Source organism: Corvus kubaryi, unplaced genomic scaffold, assembly GCF_017639235.1.
Source record: "Corvus kubaryi isolate FWS band 111438036 unplaced genomic scaffold, C.kubaryi_AGA036_p1.0 37398, whole genome shotgun sequence".
Lineage (NCBI taxonomy): Eukaryota > Metazoa > Chordata > Aves > Passeriformes > Corvidae > Corvus > Corvus kubaryi.
The window spans coordinates 18,394,613-18,411,029 of record NW_024581137.1 but is presented as its reverse complement, the minus strand read 5'-3'; the positions used below and the strand labels follow the sequence as shown (position 1 = coordinate 18,411,029).

General features: G+C 37.9%; 1 protein-coding gene across 5 annotated transcripts in view; it reads left to right on the top strand.

Moving 5' to 3' along the window:
- Window positions 1-16,417, top strand: part of RBMS3 (RNA binding motif single stranded interacting protein 3) — a 710,181-nt gene that overhangs the window by 670,050 nt on the left and 23,714 nt on the right. For all 5 annotated transcript variants that reach the window (XM_042042917.1, XM_042042918.1, XM_042042919.1 and 2 more), the window contains one exon: window positions 1,030-1,140. In XM_042042917.1, coding sequence (XP_041898851.1) covers window positions 1,030-1,140 — 111 coding nt within the window. The remainder of the gene's footprint in view (window positions 1-1,029; window positions 1,141-16,417) is intronic.

The window sequence follows — 16,417 nt, the reverse complement described above, 5'->3', positions numbered from 1 at the left end:
AGTATTCTCAAAGGGGAAAAAAAGCCAATTTTTTTGTACAAATACATTCTTCGGCATTTTTCACGCTTTGTGCCAGATGTAACTGTGATGTGTGCACGCAAACATGCATACAAAGTAATTATTTCATATGAAGAAATAGCTGGAAGTACCTTCTTATTTCACTATCTGCAAGAAAAGGAGCAGACCACTCTTTCTGACTGACTTTCTTTAACCGACACAGGAAATAGCATTTTACAACGTAGAACTGAAGAGAATCAACACTTCACTAAGGCAGGCTGTTGCCAACATGGAACCTTGGGGAGTGGGAGAGCAAAAACCAAGGAATATGAATGGCAAAGAAGCTCTCTCTCCAGAGCTCCTCTGGAATGTCTTTTGTTTCATTTTATGGTCAAAGTCTTGTTCTTGCTTTAGTACATATGCTCTTTGTTATTAATGTCTTTGTTTTTCATGCAGAGAAGAACAATGCTTTTAAACACTCTGTATGTGTTTTAAATGGATGTCACTACCAAACTCACTGTCAATAGCTAGTTTTACTTAATCAGCTATAAAATATCATGAGTAAGGGTTCTTAATGGAAACTGGAAAAATCCAAGATAATTACCATAATAGGCTGAAGATCTCTGAGACTGAAGGTTTTAGAAGTCAGAGGAAATTGGGGACATATGCGTTCTGTCTGTAAGATTGTTCTATATCGGATATGGAAAAATGGAAATGACAGGTATTTTGCAATGTACAGTAGCATTCATCATAGAAAGAACATATGCATTTGTGTGTCAGAAGCAATGAAGTAAAAAATGACACTTAATTGGAGCTGACATAAAATGGCCTCATTAGCAGTACAAATATTATGTGTGTGTAGCTTGGTTGTCAATAGGAACAAAACATATTTCCTCTGACAGATATATTAGTCTCTTTTAAGATTCACGTCAAGTTTTCAGTCAGGTTCACTCATTTAGAGAATGCTTTTTTTTTTTTTTTTTTTTTTTTAAATAAGAGAGAGGTTGGACTGTAAATAATGTGTGTTTCTAGGGTGCTGTGATAACACCAACAATGGACCACACTATGTCAATGCAGCCAGCAAGCATGATGGGCCCTCTGACCCAGCAGATGAACCACCTTTCCTTGGGCACAACAGGAACGGTAAGATCACTATTTGTTTCTCTATTGCAAAGCATCTCTTGCTTACTGAGTTTCTTAAGGTAATTTATTAGTCTTTTGAGTGCCTTTCAGTGCTTCACCATCATGCAGTCAGCATTAGTTATTACAGAACAGAAATTACAAAGTAGTATGAGTAGTAAAATGGTAGGTCAACAAAACCTGTTCTATATTTAAGAGGAATTATCTGTACTAGTTCTCATGTAATTGTGGAAGTACTGCTCTATCAACTTGTTTTTTAATAGGAAGTTATTTCCTTGTCAGTCTAGAAAGTTTCATACCACTGGGAACGGGAGTTCTGGCTTTGTGGTAGGATCCACCACTCACTTCAAACCATAGCAGCCAGCCATATGTATTTTGTTCCAGGCTTAGAAATGTGATTTTTGGTCGAGGTCAGCTCTGTTTCCAATATATCATATTTAAACATGCATATTTCAACAATTATTTTCTTTTTAAGCTGTGTGGGTCATACTCAGTTAACTCCCCCAGTGTCAGAGAAAGGCAAACACCCCTCTTAATTAATATCATTGAAGCTCTCTGAAGAGTTCCTGAAATACAGCATCTACAGACATATACAACCAAATATGGTGTTTTGATATGTGAATGTGTGCACGCTGCATGTAATGTAAATTTTTGCAAAAATACAGGCATACGTATTACACTTCTATATCTTTAGCACACATGCTCTTTATGTAATAATTACATGAAACATGTCTTTACATAACATGCTCTGTTATGCACTTACCCTTTCTTTCACCACTGTTTTACTTGATACTAATCTATAGGAACACAGTTTTCCTATTACTGTAGTAAATATCACCGTATCCCACAGCTGTAGGGAGGAGGGGAAAAGATCCAGCAGGCAGGAATTGTGCAGCAAGATTGATTTATTTAATTATTTTACAAACTCTTTTACAGACTTTTTTCTTCATAGTCTAATTGGACAAAGGATCAGCCACTTCTTGGGGGTGATTGGCTAAAATCCTAAAACATCCATTGTCAAAATATTTTTCTACTGTTCTATAAACAAAATTCTCCAAGGTCGCAGGTGTTCGTGGTTTACGGAACTTCTGCTAATCTCTTCATGAGAGAGAAAAGTATCCCACGGTTTAGAAGTAGCAGGAAAATTCCTTGCTAACAGCATTTTTGTATCCACATTTTCCAACTTTTTTTTAATTGAATAAGGTACTTAATAAAGTTACATCTGTACAAAGTTATTTAACCCACTGTGTTGGGTCTCCTCCTGGTCCTCTTCTCTTCACCTCCTTCTTCCTTATCTGTTGAATTTAATTCTAACTCCAGTGTCTCTTCCCACTTCTTTAAAAAAACTGTAAAGACCTAAGGCTTCTGTATTTTTTTCCCATAAAACTTAAACATGATGGTTTATTGTTTATTCCTGATATTTTAAATGTTGCATTCAACAATCCAAAGAAGTAGGAATCACATCGCAAACTTAATCTCAGCATTTTTCCCATCATGAAATTGAAGGAATTACTTGGACTAGTGAGAATTTCTGCAGGTGTAGTTACTGTGATTCCATAGCGTGTTTAAAAGTTAAGGCAAAGAAATGGAAAATGAATTCTGGTTGTGCTGTTGGCCAGCTCTTATGAATTTTTTCTTCTGCCTGTCATTTTCAATTCCATAACTCTTAACAGACATTGTCTTCTGCCCTCATTGCCTCGCAATCTTAATGCAAACTAGAAAATTCCCAGTTAATGTTCTCTTCTTACTTGAGACAACTCTTACAGTGCTTACAGTAACAAATCCATCTGGGGAGTCAGGCAAAGGACTCTGAGAGGCAATGGGTCATCTAGTGTGTGACAACAAGATCCTGAACTCATGTTACTGCAACCAAATCTTTCCTTTCTCTTCCTAGCTCTTTACACAGTTTTATCTTTCAAGGTCACAGCATTCCCCATGATAATTTCTTGAAATACATTCAGAGGTATACCATACAGTATTATGTTTACTTTCTGTAAAACTCCTAACTCATTCACAGAAAACTTAAAGAGCAGGAAAGAGTAAATGATTGATGAGTGCTACAATATCCATAGGCTTTTCAAACATCTCAAATGACACCCTATTTTATCACATACAGGATTTCTCTTCGATAAAAACAGCATCAGCACCATATCCAGTTAAAGTACTCATGCAAGCAGGATAATAATGGATGTCATAGAGAATTCCTCCTATTGGGAATTCCTCCTATCAGAATTCAGGATTTGGGCTGCCAGTAGCAGTTTTCTTGGATGTATCCATCCAAATGTGAAATTCATTCTTCAGCATGTATTCTGTTACAGAAAATAAAAACGTGGGGAACACAAGCTATTTAGAGACATGATTTATTTAGAGATATTTTTACTTCATTTATTTGGAGTTCTGAGTTTTGGTCCAGAGAAAGGAGTATTGAGAGCATAAAGCATGAGGAATTGTGCCAAGTCTAAGCCATGCTACTGTGAGTACCTCAGCAGGACTAGGTTTTATGGGAGGTAAAAGATATAAATGATACATTTCTGTTACGAATATGTTTTTCAGTTTTATCCTTAAAACTGTGCAACAGAGTGCCATAAAGAGCCACCAGCTACCTTTCAAGAAACCAGCCAGATTTTTTTAGGCAAACGAGACAAAAAGTCACAATTCTACTCACTGTTGGCAGTAACTCTGTCCCAATTTAATTTGAAAGCTTGCAGTATGCGAAGCAGTTTTTATTGGAAGGCTTTCATATGTTCACTTCCTTAGACAAAGCATTTTGCTAATTAACATAACATATTTTTCAGCCGAAACAGATCCCTGTGGTCACTTAAGTGAGAGTTGACTTCAAAACCACTTCACCACTTGCCTGATTCAGGATGAACACTGGGTTTCTAAAACATTGCTTCCACAGAAAATCTATTCTCTAGTGAGTGAGCTAGAGAAATAGCATAAGGGCCTATGCAGCTTCGTATCTTGTGGGAATTACTCTGCCTTTTGATGTTCCTTAAAAGATTAAAATACTCTGTCCAGGCTGGAGCCATTCCATAACCCTTTACAGAGGAGCACTCTTTAGCTCTTTGGTGAGGCGAGTGACCTGAGTAACAGCAACCTCTGCCATTTCCTGCCTTGACTCCAAAAACTGGATTTGAGTTTTGATCTCTCAGCCCTGAAGCACATATTAAAACCTTTGGGAATCCAGGGGCAGCTCCCTCCATCCACTTGATTATTTGGTCACCAGCCCAGGGCGGGCTTAATGCTGGCAGGGCTGTTCACTTCCAGCTGGGAGCATCCAATTCAGCAGTCAAAACAAAGTAGTTTTCCTACAGACTCACTCATAGTCAGCTGCATACCCACTGCCCTAGGTAAAGCCTTCCCCTCAAAACACAAATAATTTTGTTTAGGAAACCATTTGCCATTAATAGGGACAAGAAGATTTCTCTCTATCCAAACTTCCAAAGAATGCATGTTTAATTTAATTTTATTATATTTTTAACATTCTTATATTTTATCTATTATTGAATTGTCTGCATAAAATTAGACATCTCTGCTATACCAAGCACTCCCTAATCAGGAGGATGCACTAAGGCTATCAATATGCCAGGCCAAGGGAAAAGCTGCAAATCCATCTTTGCTTGATTCCAATGCCAAAGGATGGTATAGGGCACTGGAGGGAGAGAGGAGGTTGCCTGCCATTTATGGCAACTTGACCCCATATTCCTGTGTTGTGAGAGAAATTGGCACAGCATTTGAATGTCCCAGTTACTGTGCTTTGTGCTTCATCCACCAAGAACATAATTCTTTTTTGCCTTTATGAAAATCAAATTGATTTCCGCTGGTGAAAATACAGTTTTTGTTGCTGATGAATTGAGAGGCACATGTGCTGCTCTGATCCAGTCTGCTTGAAATCTGGAGTTAAGCAGACAATCTGCCAGAGGGGTGATTTCTGCTATATTTATATGTATTTTTCATACACACCTCTTCACTCAAAAAGAGCAAAAAGCATTTACATGGCTGTACTAGCTGTGGGCAAATACATAAAGAAAACCTAAGTTTAAATTATGTCAAGATTACAGCAAGAAAGCAATAGCTTTGAATATTCTGATTAAGGCTGACAACTCAGTCTCAGCTCCTACAACTGTATTAAAATGAAATTTTAATGCCAGAAGGCATAATGCGAAGATAGACAAGGGGTTTAAAGCTCGATTTTTTTTTACTAGTTTATTATTATTTATTATAGTAAGTCTTGTTTTTCCTATGTAATATTCATCTACAATTAGGTCTGCTATTAAAAAGGTATTGTAGAGGGAGAATAGAGTGTGTGAGTCTGTAAGGGTAGCACTGAAAGAGGAGCATTAGTATGTGTTTAATAATGTAGGGAGGCTGGAATTGTTCCATCATCAGCCTGTCATTCAAAATGTTTCTGATACAGCCATTGATCTGACATCTCTTTTGTGGTTTAATAACGTTGTGATTGATGCCTGAGTGGATATAATACAAAAACTTTTAGAAATGCAAAAACTGAGCAGTTTGATCACTGCTTTCAGTCATTGTTGCTTGGCACTTCCATGTTTGGCCATCAGCAGCAATAATCTTCCTCTTCAGTGGGAAGAAGATTTGCTTTATTCTTTCTCTTCTGCTTCTCATTCCTGAAGGAAGTGTGCTGTTCTGCACTTTCTTGGTCAGGGTTTCCCTCCCCTCCCTGCTGTTAGCATCCATTTCAGGTACTGCTTGGGTTCCAGTTACATTCAATAGTTTGAGGCACCCTTTATTAGTCCTCATAGGCAGAGGGATAATTCCAGCTTTTTCTCCCTCTCCTTTGGAGCTGCCTTACTGTAGCCTTGTTTCAACTTAAACCTTTGAGGCCCACACCACTGGGAGAGTGAGTAGAAGCCAGGTTTTTTTGCTAAAACTGGTAGTTCAACTGGGCTGCTTAATTGTACTTCACACTTGCAGTTCACTCTGCTTTCAGTTTCTAATTTAGAAACATGATAGGCAACTTACAAAATAAACCCTCCGTTGCACTTTTTAAACAACAAAACAAAATCAAATTTGTTTAATTGTTCCAGTTACTCTGTATTAAAAATGCAGTCAGGTGAAAGAATTGTGCTGACATAATGTGGGATCCTGTTGTAACTGCAAACTACCCTAACTCAGCTTTCCTGGTTTATAGTATCACCGAAATTTCTCAGTGGAATAGCAGGCTTGTTATGCAGGTACATCAGTCTTATCTTTCACTTTGTTGGTTCTTTTTGTTGCCAGCAAGGCTTGATGATATCTCCAGAACCCTTCAATGGAACAACAAGCTTGTTATAGGTTTTTTATCTTTTATTTCCTTTGGATACTCCATGGTCACCAGTGGTTTAAAATGTCACCTGAAGGCCTCAGCAGAATAACTGCTTTGTTAGATAGGGTTGTTTTTTTTTCCTGTTTAATCTTCCATTCTATTTGCAGATACTGCAGCTACATGGAGCTGAAACATCATCACATTCCCCTCATGTTCAGATTCTTGTTCAAAAAGAAGTCTCTGTTATTCTAATTGTATGTCACAAGGTCCTTGGAGAGCTACAGGAGCAAAGTTTCTTTGCAGTCTTGTGCCTTTCACGTTATCAGGTGTTAATCTTAGAGCTCTTTTATTTTATTTACTGACTGACAGTTTCAGTTACTGCTTGTGTGGAAAATATAGGACTGAACCCATTGCAAATAAAATAGCCTAGTTCAGGCTGAAACTAAGATCTTCCTTATCCTTTTACTCAGCCAAAGTCCAGGGCAAATGTGAGTGATTAACAACATGGATCTGTCTGGGGCAGGGGATCCATTTAAGAAGAAATTATTATGGTTGGAAAGGAGATCAGCATAAATTCTCACAAGATTGATAAAAACCAAATAACTCCTCCTGCACCTTCCTTCCCAAAGAGTCCCTTGAAAGGCAGTTCCAATTTACCTCACATGTAATTTGAGATAAAAAGGGGCACTCAGTGGAACTGAAAAGCACCAGATTCAAGGCAGTCAACAGGGAACAAAGAACTTTTATCATGAAGGATTAAAGCAATTTGCAGAGTTCACTGCCACTAAATATTACTGAGACAAATAGGTTAGCAATCTTAACAAATAGATTCAGCATTTCTATGAGTAAACATTTGTGGATGCATTTTTTGCGGAAAAATTTTTAAATTGACAGCATAGGCCAAACACCTGCTCAGGTGAGCAAGGAAAGATGTGATCTTTTCCCTTTCTGGACCATCTTGAAATGCCACAGACTTGTGTAAGAATTGGGCCGATCAGCTCTTGTGCAGAGGAGACTCTTTCTACTCATCTGTTTCAACATGGGTTCCACAGTCTATGTCTGACCGTAGCTGTGGTTAGATGGTATTTTTGAATGAATAGAGTTTATAAAAACATATTTCTGTAGTGTTCCCCCTTCTCTTCTGAGCTCAGCTTTACTTTCCTACCATTTTTTGGTAGTGGCTTACTGTTTGCCCTTACGTGCAAGTGTGCCAACCTTCAAAGCCACTGCCTGTCATAGGCAGGAAAGGAAAATGTAAAAGGAGGATAAACACAGATGGAGGGAATTCCATTTTTGGTCCAAGCAGCACTTCAGCTGAGCCCAGCAGGTTAGTAGCTTTTATTCTGTGTTAAATTTTACCTTCACATGACACTTCCACAAATGAACAAAGAGCTTTTGTTGAGGACTCCCTGCCTCTTTTTGAGGTATCAGCTACTGACTCAAAGTGACATTAGCCCAGATTCCCTTTCAGAGCAGGAGTCAGCTCCCTGATTGTGGTGATAAAAATACACATCAACACAAAGCAACAGTGATGGATCAGCAAAGCAAAAAGTATCAGCCAGAAATGTCCTAACTAATATAACTTCATTTTCATCATCAAACTAACCTCATAATATAATTAATTTGCAGAAGACTTCACATAACTGTGAAGTAGAACATTTAGAGGTTTGTTTATCATATATTTTCTTAAACATGACTGCTGCAGTTCTATTTTGTGATTTCTAGAAGTGCCACCTGGTGAATGGGAGTGCAGTTCAAAGCCATGCACTGCATGTAAGATAAACTTCTTTATTTTGTAGCAATGGATAGAAACTGAAAGCCATAAAACTGGTAGTATCTGGCATAAAGTTAGTGGTCTGCAGAGTATCCTGCCACAAAAGGCTCCCCTGTAGTCATACTCCCTGAAATTTTTGTTGATATCTCTGCTACAGGTGAATCAAGATTGCAAACTCATTTTGCTAACTAGTAGTAGGTCATTTACCTAAAAAATTTGAATTTTAAGAGGAAAAATATAATGTTCACACATTTTCTTATGAAATTGTGCTGATGCTATAAATGACAGGACAAGTTTGGGGGAGAGAAAGAATCTATTTAGCAGAGAGGGAAGTAGAAGAGAGGAACAAATAATAAGTTTAAAAACCCCCTGAACATAATTCCAGGTTTGAAACATCCTGCCACACCTACAACTGACAAACTCAATAAAAGGTGGAAAACAGAAGTACTCTAAATGTCAGGTCTGTCATCTGTATTTTTTTGATGTGTTTCTCTTTTGTAAATGTGTTTTCCATTTTTCAATCAAGAACTCTTTGCCTTATTAGAACAAAACTTGTTTTTATTGTCCTGCCTGTGTTTAGAGAAGGCTCAGGTAATTCTGACAGGAATTATGAATATGGCTTTCCAGAGAAGTAATAAATCCAAGTATAAGTACTGAAGACAAACTCTGTGGGGTCTCCGTAATGCAAGGCAAGTTTGAGGATCTTAGAGAGGTGAAGGGTGTTTTTCAAAACTGTGACCATGTGAAAAGCAAGAAGTGGCTCCCAGAGGTGCTGCTTCCACAGCTCTTCTTCCCAAGAGCTGGGAAACAGATCTGTGGTCATTTCTCTTCATGTACAAGTGTACACAAACACAGCAAGAAGTCTTGAAATGCTTGAGGAGGCTGTATCCTCAGTGGAAAAGAACATGATAAATTATATGGGAAACCAACTAGTTTTATCGTAAGTATTGTTGCAGTCCTTCACACAATATCATTTCGGTCTAATGTGAAGCACTTGAATTGTATCAACTTCAGACAGAGATGTAAACTTTAGCTGAAAGAAAAGGCCACAGAGGTGAAAGACAACAGTGGTTTGCAACACAATGTAGGTGCATGAAGGGTACCCATGGAAATTTTAGTGGTGCTAACAATAAGGATATGAAAGTAGAATAGGGAAAGTATAACTTTAATATGTTGCAGAAATTGGTAATATGTTAAGAGCTAGACTAGTGTTAGAAATGAAGCATAGAAAGTTCATTGTTTGGGACATCTAGCACTCAACTGGGCTGAACACCTTTAAAATCCACAGGAAGGACTTTCAGATGTCGACACAAATCCAGAGCAGTGGCTAATAGCCTTTTTTCATCTCCAACCTCTGTTTTTCATCACAAAGAAGCATTGTTATTTCAGTTCAGAACAAGTAATATTCATTTAAGTAGTGAGACTTCAATATATTATGAAAAATTTGAAAATGTTTACTGAGCGTGATGTACCAAGACTCAGAAAAGAGCTGTGCATCAAAATGACATTTTATTTGTAATGTCTGAGGTTTACACAGTCAAAGAGTAAACATATGTTGCAACTGAGCATTCACAGTATCCTCTTACTAAAAAAAATTTGGGCCCAAGAGGTAAGGTTGACTCATTTCAACGTGTTGTGTGATTAGTAAGTATACCGCTCACTTTGGTTTTTTTTTCCTTTCCATTGGGATGGGTACATTTTGTTAAGCAAAATGTTCCTGCTCTGAGCAGCAACCTTTGAATTACATTTTCCATGTTCTTTCATAAGGCAAATTTTTTAATTCCAGAGGCACTGGGACTTCACAGAAACACTAGATTGCAGACGTTGCAGTGTTTTGGAAGGTGACCTGTTGCCACATTACTGGAAACACATACAATGGAGTTGAAAGTGAATTTAATCTAAAAGATGTTCAGTATTTTACATATTTTAATCACAGTGGAAGAGATAACATAACCTGTGTGTTGGACAAAGGCCTGGACCTACACCTGCTCGCAAAAATAATATTCCGTTGAATTTCACTGCCTTTTCCCATATCGTATCCCACTGAATTTCAGCTCACAGTATGTTTCACAGTTAATCCACATGGTTTATCAGATGGTTGGCAAACTGGTACCCCAAAGGTTTAAACTTCCTGTAAGACAAATTACCAGTGCTTTTGAGGTATCTTTCTTGGTTTTTTCTGGAAAGAGCAGCCTGTTCAGAGTTCACTCATTTGTGAAGCAAGATTAAAGGAAGGAGCTAAAGGTGCAGTCTTCATACATTGTGTAAGACACTGGGATCCTGGATATACAGTGATTTCAGCCTGAAGTTCTCAGAAAAGGATAAGCTTTGTTCAAATGATTTACAATTCTATAGGGAGCTGCTGATGGCAATAACCTCTTGCCCTCGATGGTATTTTATATTCTGTGAGTTATGGGTGATTCTGTGTCAGAGCTACGAGGCTGTAGAATCCTCTTGCTCCTAAAAGACTCAATTTGGGAGGAGAGTTCTGCTATACCTAATATTTACTATGAAACAGCTCAGTCAGCAATTTTCATTGAGCTGTAGCAAGGGGTTTGAGAGCAGCTGCTTTGAGTGAATTTGGGAGTTTGCTGAATTGAATTGTTTTTCTACCAAGGTGATGAACTCTTGAACACAGCAGATTTCTACTGTGTGGCAGAGGTAAGCCACACCTCATTGGGATGGGTCCAGGGAGCACTCATATCCCAGAGGCACATCTTTTTCTGGTCCTGTGAAGGACTGCTCTATCCTTCATGATATTTTATGGCTTTTGAATGTGATAGACACACATGTATGCTTCTAATTTTACCTTTTTCATTTTAGTGATTGCAATACAGCAACAGACACTTTGTTAAGACTTTAGTATCTAAATGTCCAAATTATTGTGTGTTTGCTAACCTCAACTCCCTGTTTTCCTTTGCTGTGTTTCCCTTGGGGGTTTCTCCTAAATCAGTATAATATTTATATAACACAAACTGATTTCACTGATGCAAGAACTTTGTGCAGTTTGTGTTTTCTGGCTTGTGAACCACAGCAGTGTGCAGGGTTTGCAGTATGGACCAAAGGTGCTGTGATTTCCAAAGTGATTTTTTTTTTCAACCACTCAGGCACCTGACCACTCCCTTCCTCCTCTTTACTACAATTTTGCTCTGCTGCCAGCCCTTTCCACCTAAAACACCTGCACTTGACTAAAAAATTTGTTGTATTTTTCTTTTTTCAACTGCCACTTCTGACAGTGAAAATCAGAGTGACACGAATACAGTAACAAGGGGAAGTGAAAATTGGGCTATGATGGTATTCCCACAGATAACCTTGCCTAGTTTATCCACAGAATCCAAATTGGTGCTCAGAATTTTAGTGTTCAAAGATAGTTTTTTAACAAAAGCTATTTTGCTGCCTTTCTTTTAACATGCAAATGCTCCTAACTAGCTTTAGTAGAACTGATTTCCTGTGAAGACAATGGACTTAGAATCTTTAGTTTTCTGGGAAAAAATGGCTGTTCCAACAAAATGGTCATAATTTGATTAATAGGTATTATTTTCCTATACACATTCTAGAAGATTATTGTATTACAAAAAGTTTATCCATAACTAAAAAATGCAGGTAGCAACAACTTCAGATTTTCTTGTTGTGTTATGGCACATAGGGAAATAGTAGCAAAAAATTCCAGGCAGTATGTGGCCATTGGTTGAAGAAGGAGGTTTCCTTAATTTATTTGTATCTGAATGATAGATATTGAGAGCAGAAGATCACTGACCTTCCTGAAATGTTTATCCTTTGTTTAAAACTGAATGTAACAGAATTGGAAATCAGAAAATGATTGATGGAAAAATTTGAAGTAATTAATCTGCAACAGAAGGCAAAGAAAAGAATAATGCATTTCAAGGCTTATAAATCCACTTTTCTCTTCCATTAATATTCATACGAATGTCATGAGCACTGTTATATTTTCTTATGTTTCAAAACAGAAAAATATGGCTTAAGCACCATGGCATCATCTTGAGCTTATTTTTAATATTAGGATTCTGACTTTATTGCATACACTATTGGACATGTGTTCCAAGGAATGTTAATATATATGATTGCAATTACAAATCTGGCACAGAAGTGTAAAGTATTAGTGTCTCTGGTCTGTAATTGTTCCACAGGGATCCTTGCAGGTGGAGCTGATCCTATTGTAAACTAAGAAATTCCAGTACTTACTGATAGTTTGAAGCGCTTATTTTTTGGCAGTTCAGTTAGTTCAGTTTATGAAGCTGTGGAGTTTCTATGGAAGTATTTTAACTCCATCTGCACATGTCCTGCAGATTTCTGCCAAACGTTTCTTCTTTTTCTTTTTCTTTTTCTTTTTTTTTTTCCCTAAGGTACAAATTATACAGGAGGGAATCTATAGCATTTGCTGTTCCTCCCAAACACAATAGGGCTCCAGTCTTTTCAGAGACATCCTGAGGCAGAGAACAACTGACAGCTAGCAACAGCAGCACCTATATTGCATTTTATATTCTCAAGGTGTTTTAAAAATGTTAATTAAACCTTATAGCATCACTTAAATAATCAGACTAATGCAAGGTCTTCAACTCCCTTTGAGGTAAATGACCTCTATACAGTGTAGTCTTTCTTACAGTATGGACAGCAGCTCCTGTTCCAAACCCAGAGATGCACAGCTGTACATTTAAGGCAAAGCCCAGAGTCTCAGTGTGATTGACTGCCATATGCTGTTCTGGTCAAGGCAGCTGAACTAATTGGCACATTCTTCTCAGTAAGAAAAGAGAATGTTTTACCAGTTCTAGTTAGATTTGGCTTTACTACCAAGCAGTGAAACTTAATTGCTTCTTGCTAAATCATCTGTTATAATCTGTCCTCTATAGTAATAATAATGAAAAATATTTTAAAATAAAATTTTGAAGTTAACTCAGTGTTCTAAGTTCCTGTACCAAATTATATCATGAATGTCAAATATCTTTTGGCATTTATATTTCCCTGAGTTCACTAACAGTATGGACAGCTGTGTCTTGGTGGTTGTACTTAATGTTTTTAGTCTTGCTCTGTTTTCATCTTCATGCTCCATGTAGTGTTTCTCATGATCTTCACAACAAGCAAAAAGTTCCAGTCCTGAGGCAAGGATGACAGTTAAGCAGATGCTGTTTCAGTTCACAATTACCATTCCTTCAAGGCTGTTAGGGGATATTACAGCTGGGCAGGCTGGCAAGCCATCCCCCACACACACGCTCCCATCCTAAGATTAAATTTGTTGTCCCTGACATCAGCCACTAAGTGACAGGCATCTGCAAATGCCCATATTCAGCTTCAGGAATACCCAGTTTTATACTTTCTAAGTGTTAATTCTGCTAATTTCTATTTCTATTTAGTGTGGCCTGTGAGTTCAGTAATAACACTTCTATGTCAGCAGTGATCCTTCATTGTAAGGTAAATCATGCAAAGTCCTATGGCTTTAAAGTGTTGAATTAAATTTATTTGACAGAAGAATGGCCACTTTGTCGTCTCTGTCATATTTCTGGACAAGGAAATCTGTGGTGCAGTTAGGACTTCGTCCACTGCAAATATTTGCACAGCACTTAATCTTTTGGTTTTTATATATATTGTGTATGAAAGGAAAGGAGAAAGGGAACATTATGCTGATCAGTGAGCACCAGTGCAAAATGAAGATGTCTGAGCTTTCCAGTCAGTCCATGTGCCAGAGCCAGAAGTGCATCAAAGAACCCGAATGGACTTTCTAGAATTTCTAGCCTAGAAATAGATACTCTGCAAGATCCTCATGAGAAGAAAAATTGCCTGAGTAGGCTGTGGCATTTAGAAGAGGCCAGGATTGCTTGTCTGTACAGGTTGGGGTGCATTTGTGCAGCGTTTGTTCCTTTCCACATGACTGGAGCAGAGGGATCAGAAGAGTTCACTGAGAACTCCTGTTAGGGCCTGTGTGGAATGTTTTAAATATATGTCTTTAAGGAAAGCTGAAGATGATTTACGTTCAGTTTGATGGCTGTGGATGGGCTTTCTCAGCTGTGGTTCCTATTTTTTTCCAGCACTGTATGTTGCATCGATGCCTGGTCCCCAGTAACATTTAAGAGAAATATATCTCGTAGTTTTGCCTCCTGATCTCATGATGAAGGGAAGGGTTGAAGATGTTCTTTTAAAGCACATGGGGGAAGGTGTTACAGCCTTTCTTCCTATTCCCAAGTGGATGTATCTGAAGCATTCCCAAGTATCTACAAAGAATCACTGGTGTCCTATAGAGGAAAGCTAGATGCCCTAACACAGATTTGGGAGAGTGCAGGAGACTGTCTCTCCTGCCGACCTTATCAGTTGTTACTGTTTTGCTGTCATTGACAGTAATGTTTCATTAATCAGCAATTCCATTTGAGAGGATATAGTGTGGTAGATTTTTTTGTCAGTTTTAATGTTCATGAGTGATTTATAATATTCTGTGAAATTAATGTATTACTTAAAGTATGCCTACAGAGCTGACTATGCAGTGTGACACAATCAAAGGATCTTGTTCTCTCTTAGAACACCCATCTCCACGCTCTATCCATTTTATTTGCCATTTGGAGTATCTATCTTGTACCATTTTCAAACTGTTACTATGCAGCCACTGAAAAAGAGATGAAAAATTGTCTCTAGACTTTGTATTTCATTCAGGTATAAATCTGAAAAAGTTCTAGACCATCAGGATTAAAGATGTAGGAATTGCATATTGAAATATCTTAGAGAATATTCCAGACTATCCTGTAAATTGAACAATGCATCTCCCAGTACATTTTTTTGTTTCCTCTCCTTTACAACAAGTAACTCACTGGTCTACAGCATTTCCTTTCTCTCACTTGAAATGGTTTTTAAATGTGCACTGCTGCAAAACCTTCCTTAAAGCCAGTCATGACTGGGAATTTTCTCTTTTCTCTTTTCCCTTTGCCCATCCTTATCTTTCTTTATCTTGAATTTGCCTTTGGGACCAGACTTACCCACTTTTCTGAGCTGGATGCAAAGTTTCTCAACCCCTCACTTCCTAGGTCTGCTCCCACCCCAGGGAAGCACAGCCTCATAGTGCTGCTGAGTGACACGATAATACATTGCCTGGATGAGAGCTGACAGTCCTCTGAGAAATATGACAGTACCTCTGCCCTTGATCAGGCTTCCCATTTGAAAGTTTTCATTTTGGTAATTACATCCTTCCCAGATAGTAGCCCTAGTCATTGATCATACAAATATCATTATAACTGATTCCCGTAAGTCACCTTTTAAAGACAATTTCTATGGTTTCTTTTCTCCTTATATCTTCTTCCTCTGCAGTCACAGGATAAGACTTTTTCTGTCTACCTTTCATCTGATTGATTAGAAATGCCAAATACTTCCTTTACGTATGGCCTGGTAATATACACATCACATTTCTTCCCTTGGGATCTTAATCAGAACAAGTAATGGCCTTTAGCTTTTCTCATTAGCAAAATGGAAAAGCACCATACCCAATCCATTAGAAATACAGCATTGTAATATGAATTTATAGGAAAGTGGCTGCATGCCAGCAGACATGGAGTGAGTTTACCTTAAAGGATTTTCAGGGGGAAAAAAAAAGGGAGAAAAAGTCACCCCTTCTGTCTGGCTTGCAAACATTTTGAGCCATTACTTATCATGCCTGTCTGTCAGGCATTTTGCTGTGGCTCCTTAAGTGCTTTTTGGACATTTCTGTCATATAAAGGGCATTCATAAGGAGGAAATATGGGTGTTTGAACATGTATTAGTCTTCCCCAATGTTGATTCCCTTCCTGGATTATTCTCCTCATAATCTCTATCAGAATTAGAGAGAGAGGAGGAAGTTGGGAAGATTTTGTTATTTTGCCTTGCTTCTAATTTTTCACAGAATGTGCTAAGCTGAAAAAATATATCAAGAGCAACCATTGCAGCATACTCGTCTGTCAAACTGAGACTGCTGCTCCGCTTTTTTTAGCCCTGTCTAAAACTATTTACAATTAGTACACTGAGAGCGAGGACAAGACTGATTAACAGGTGTTTTTCTCCAATGATGAGAATTGTTTTTTACTTGGCCTGGTCTTTATTAGCCCTAAAAATTATTTAAATTCATACACCAGCACTGAAAACTTTCAGTGCTTATATTTTCCCGAACTGTAAGAAGGTGTTAAAGCACAAATCCATACCAAATGATAATTGCACAATTTGAATGCATAGGAAGGGATTCTGTCTCCTTTGGAAAACTAGCA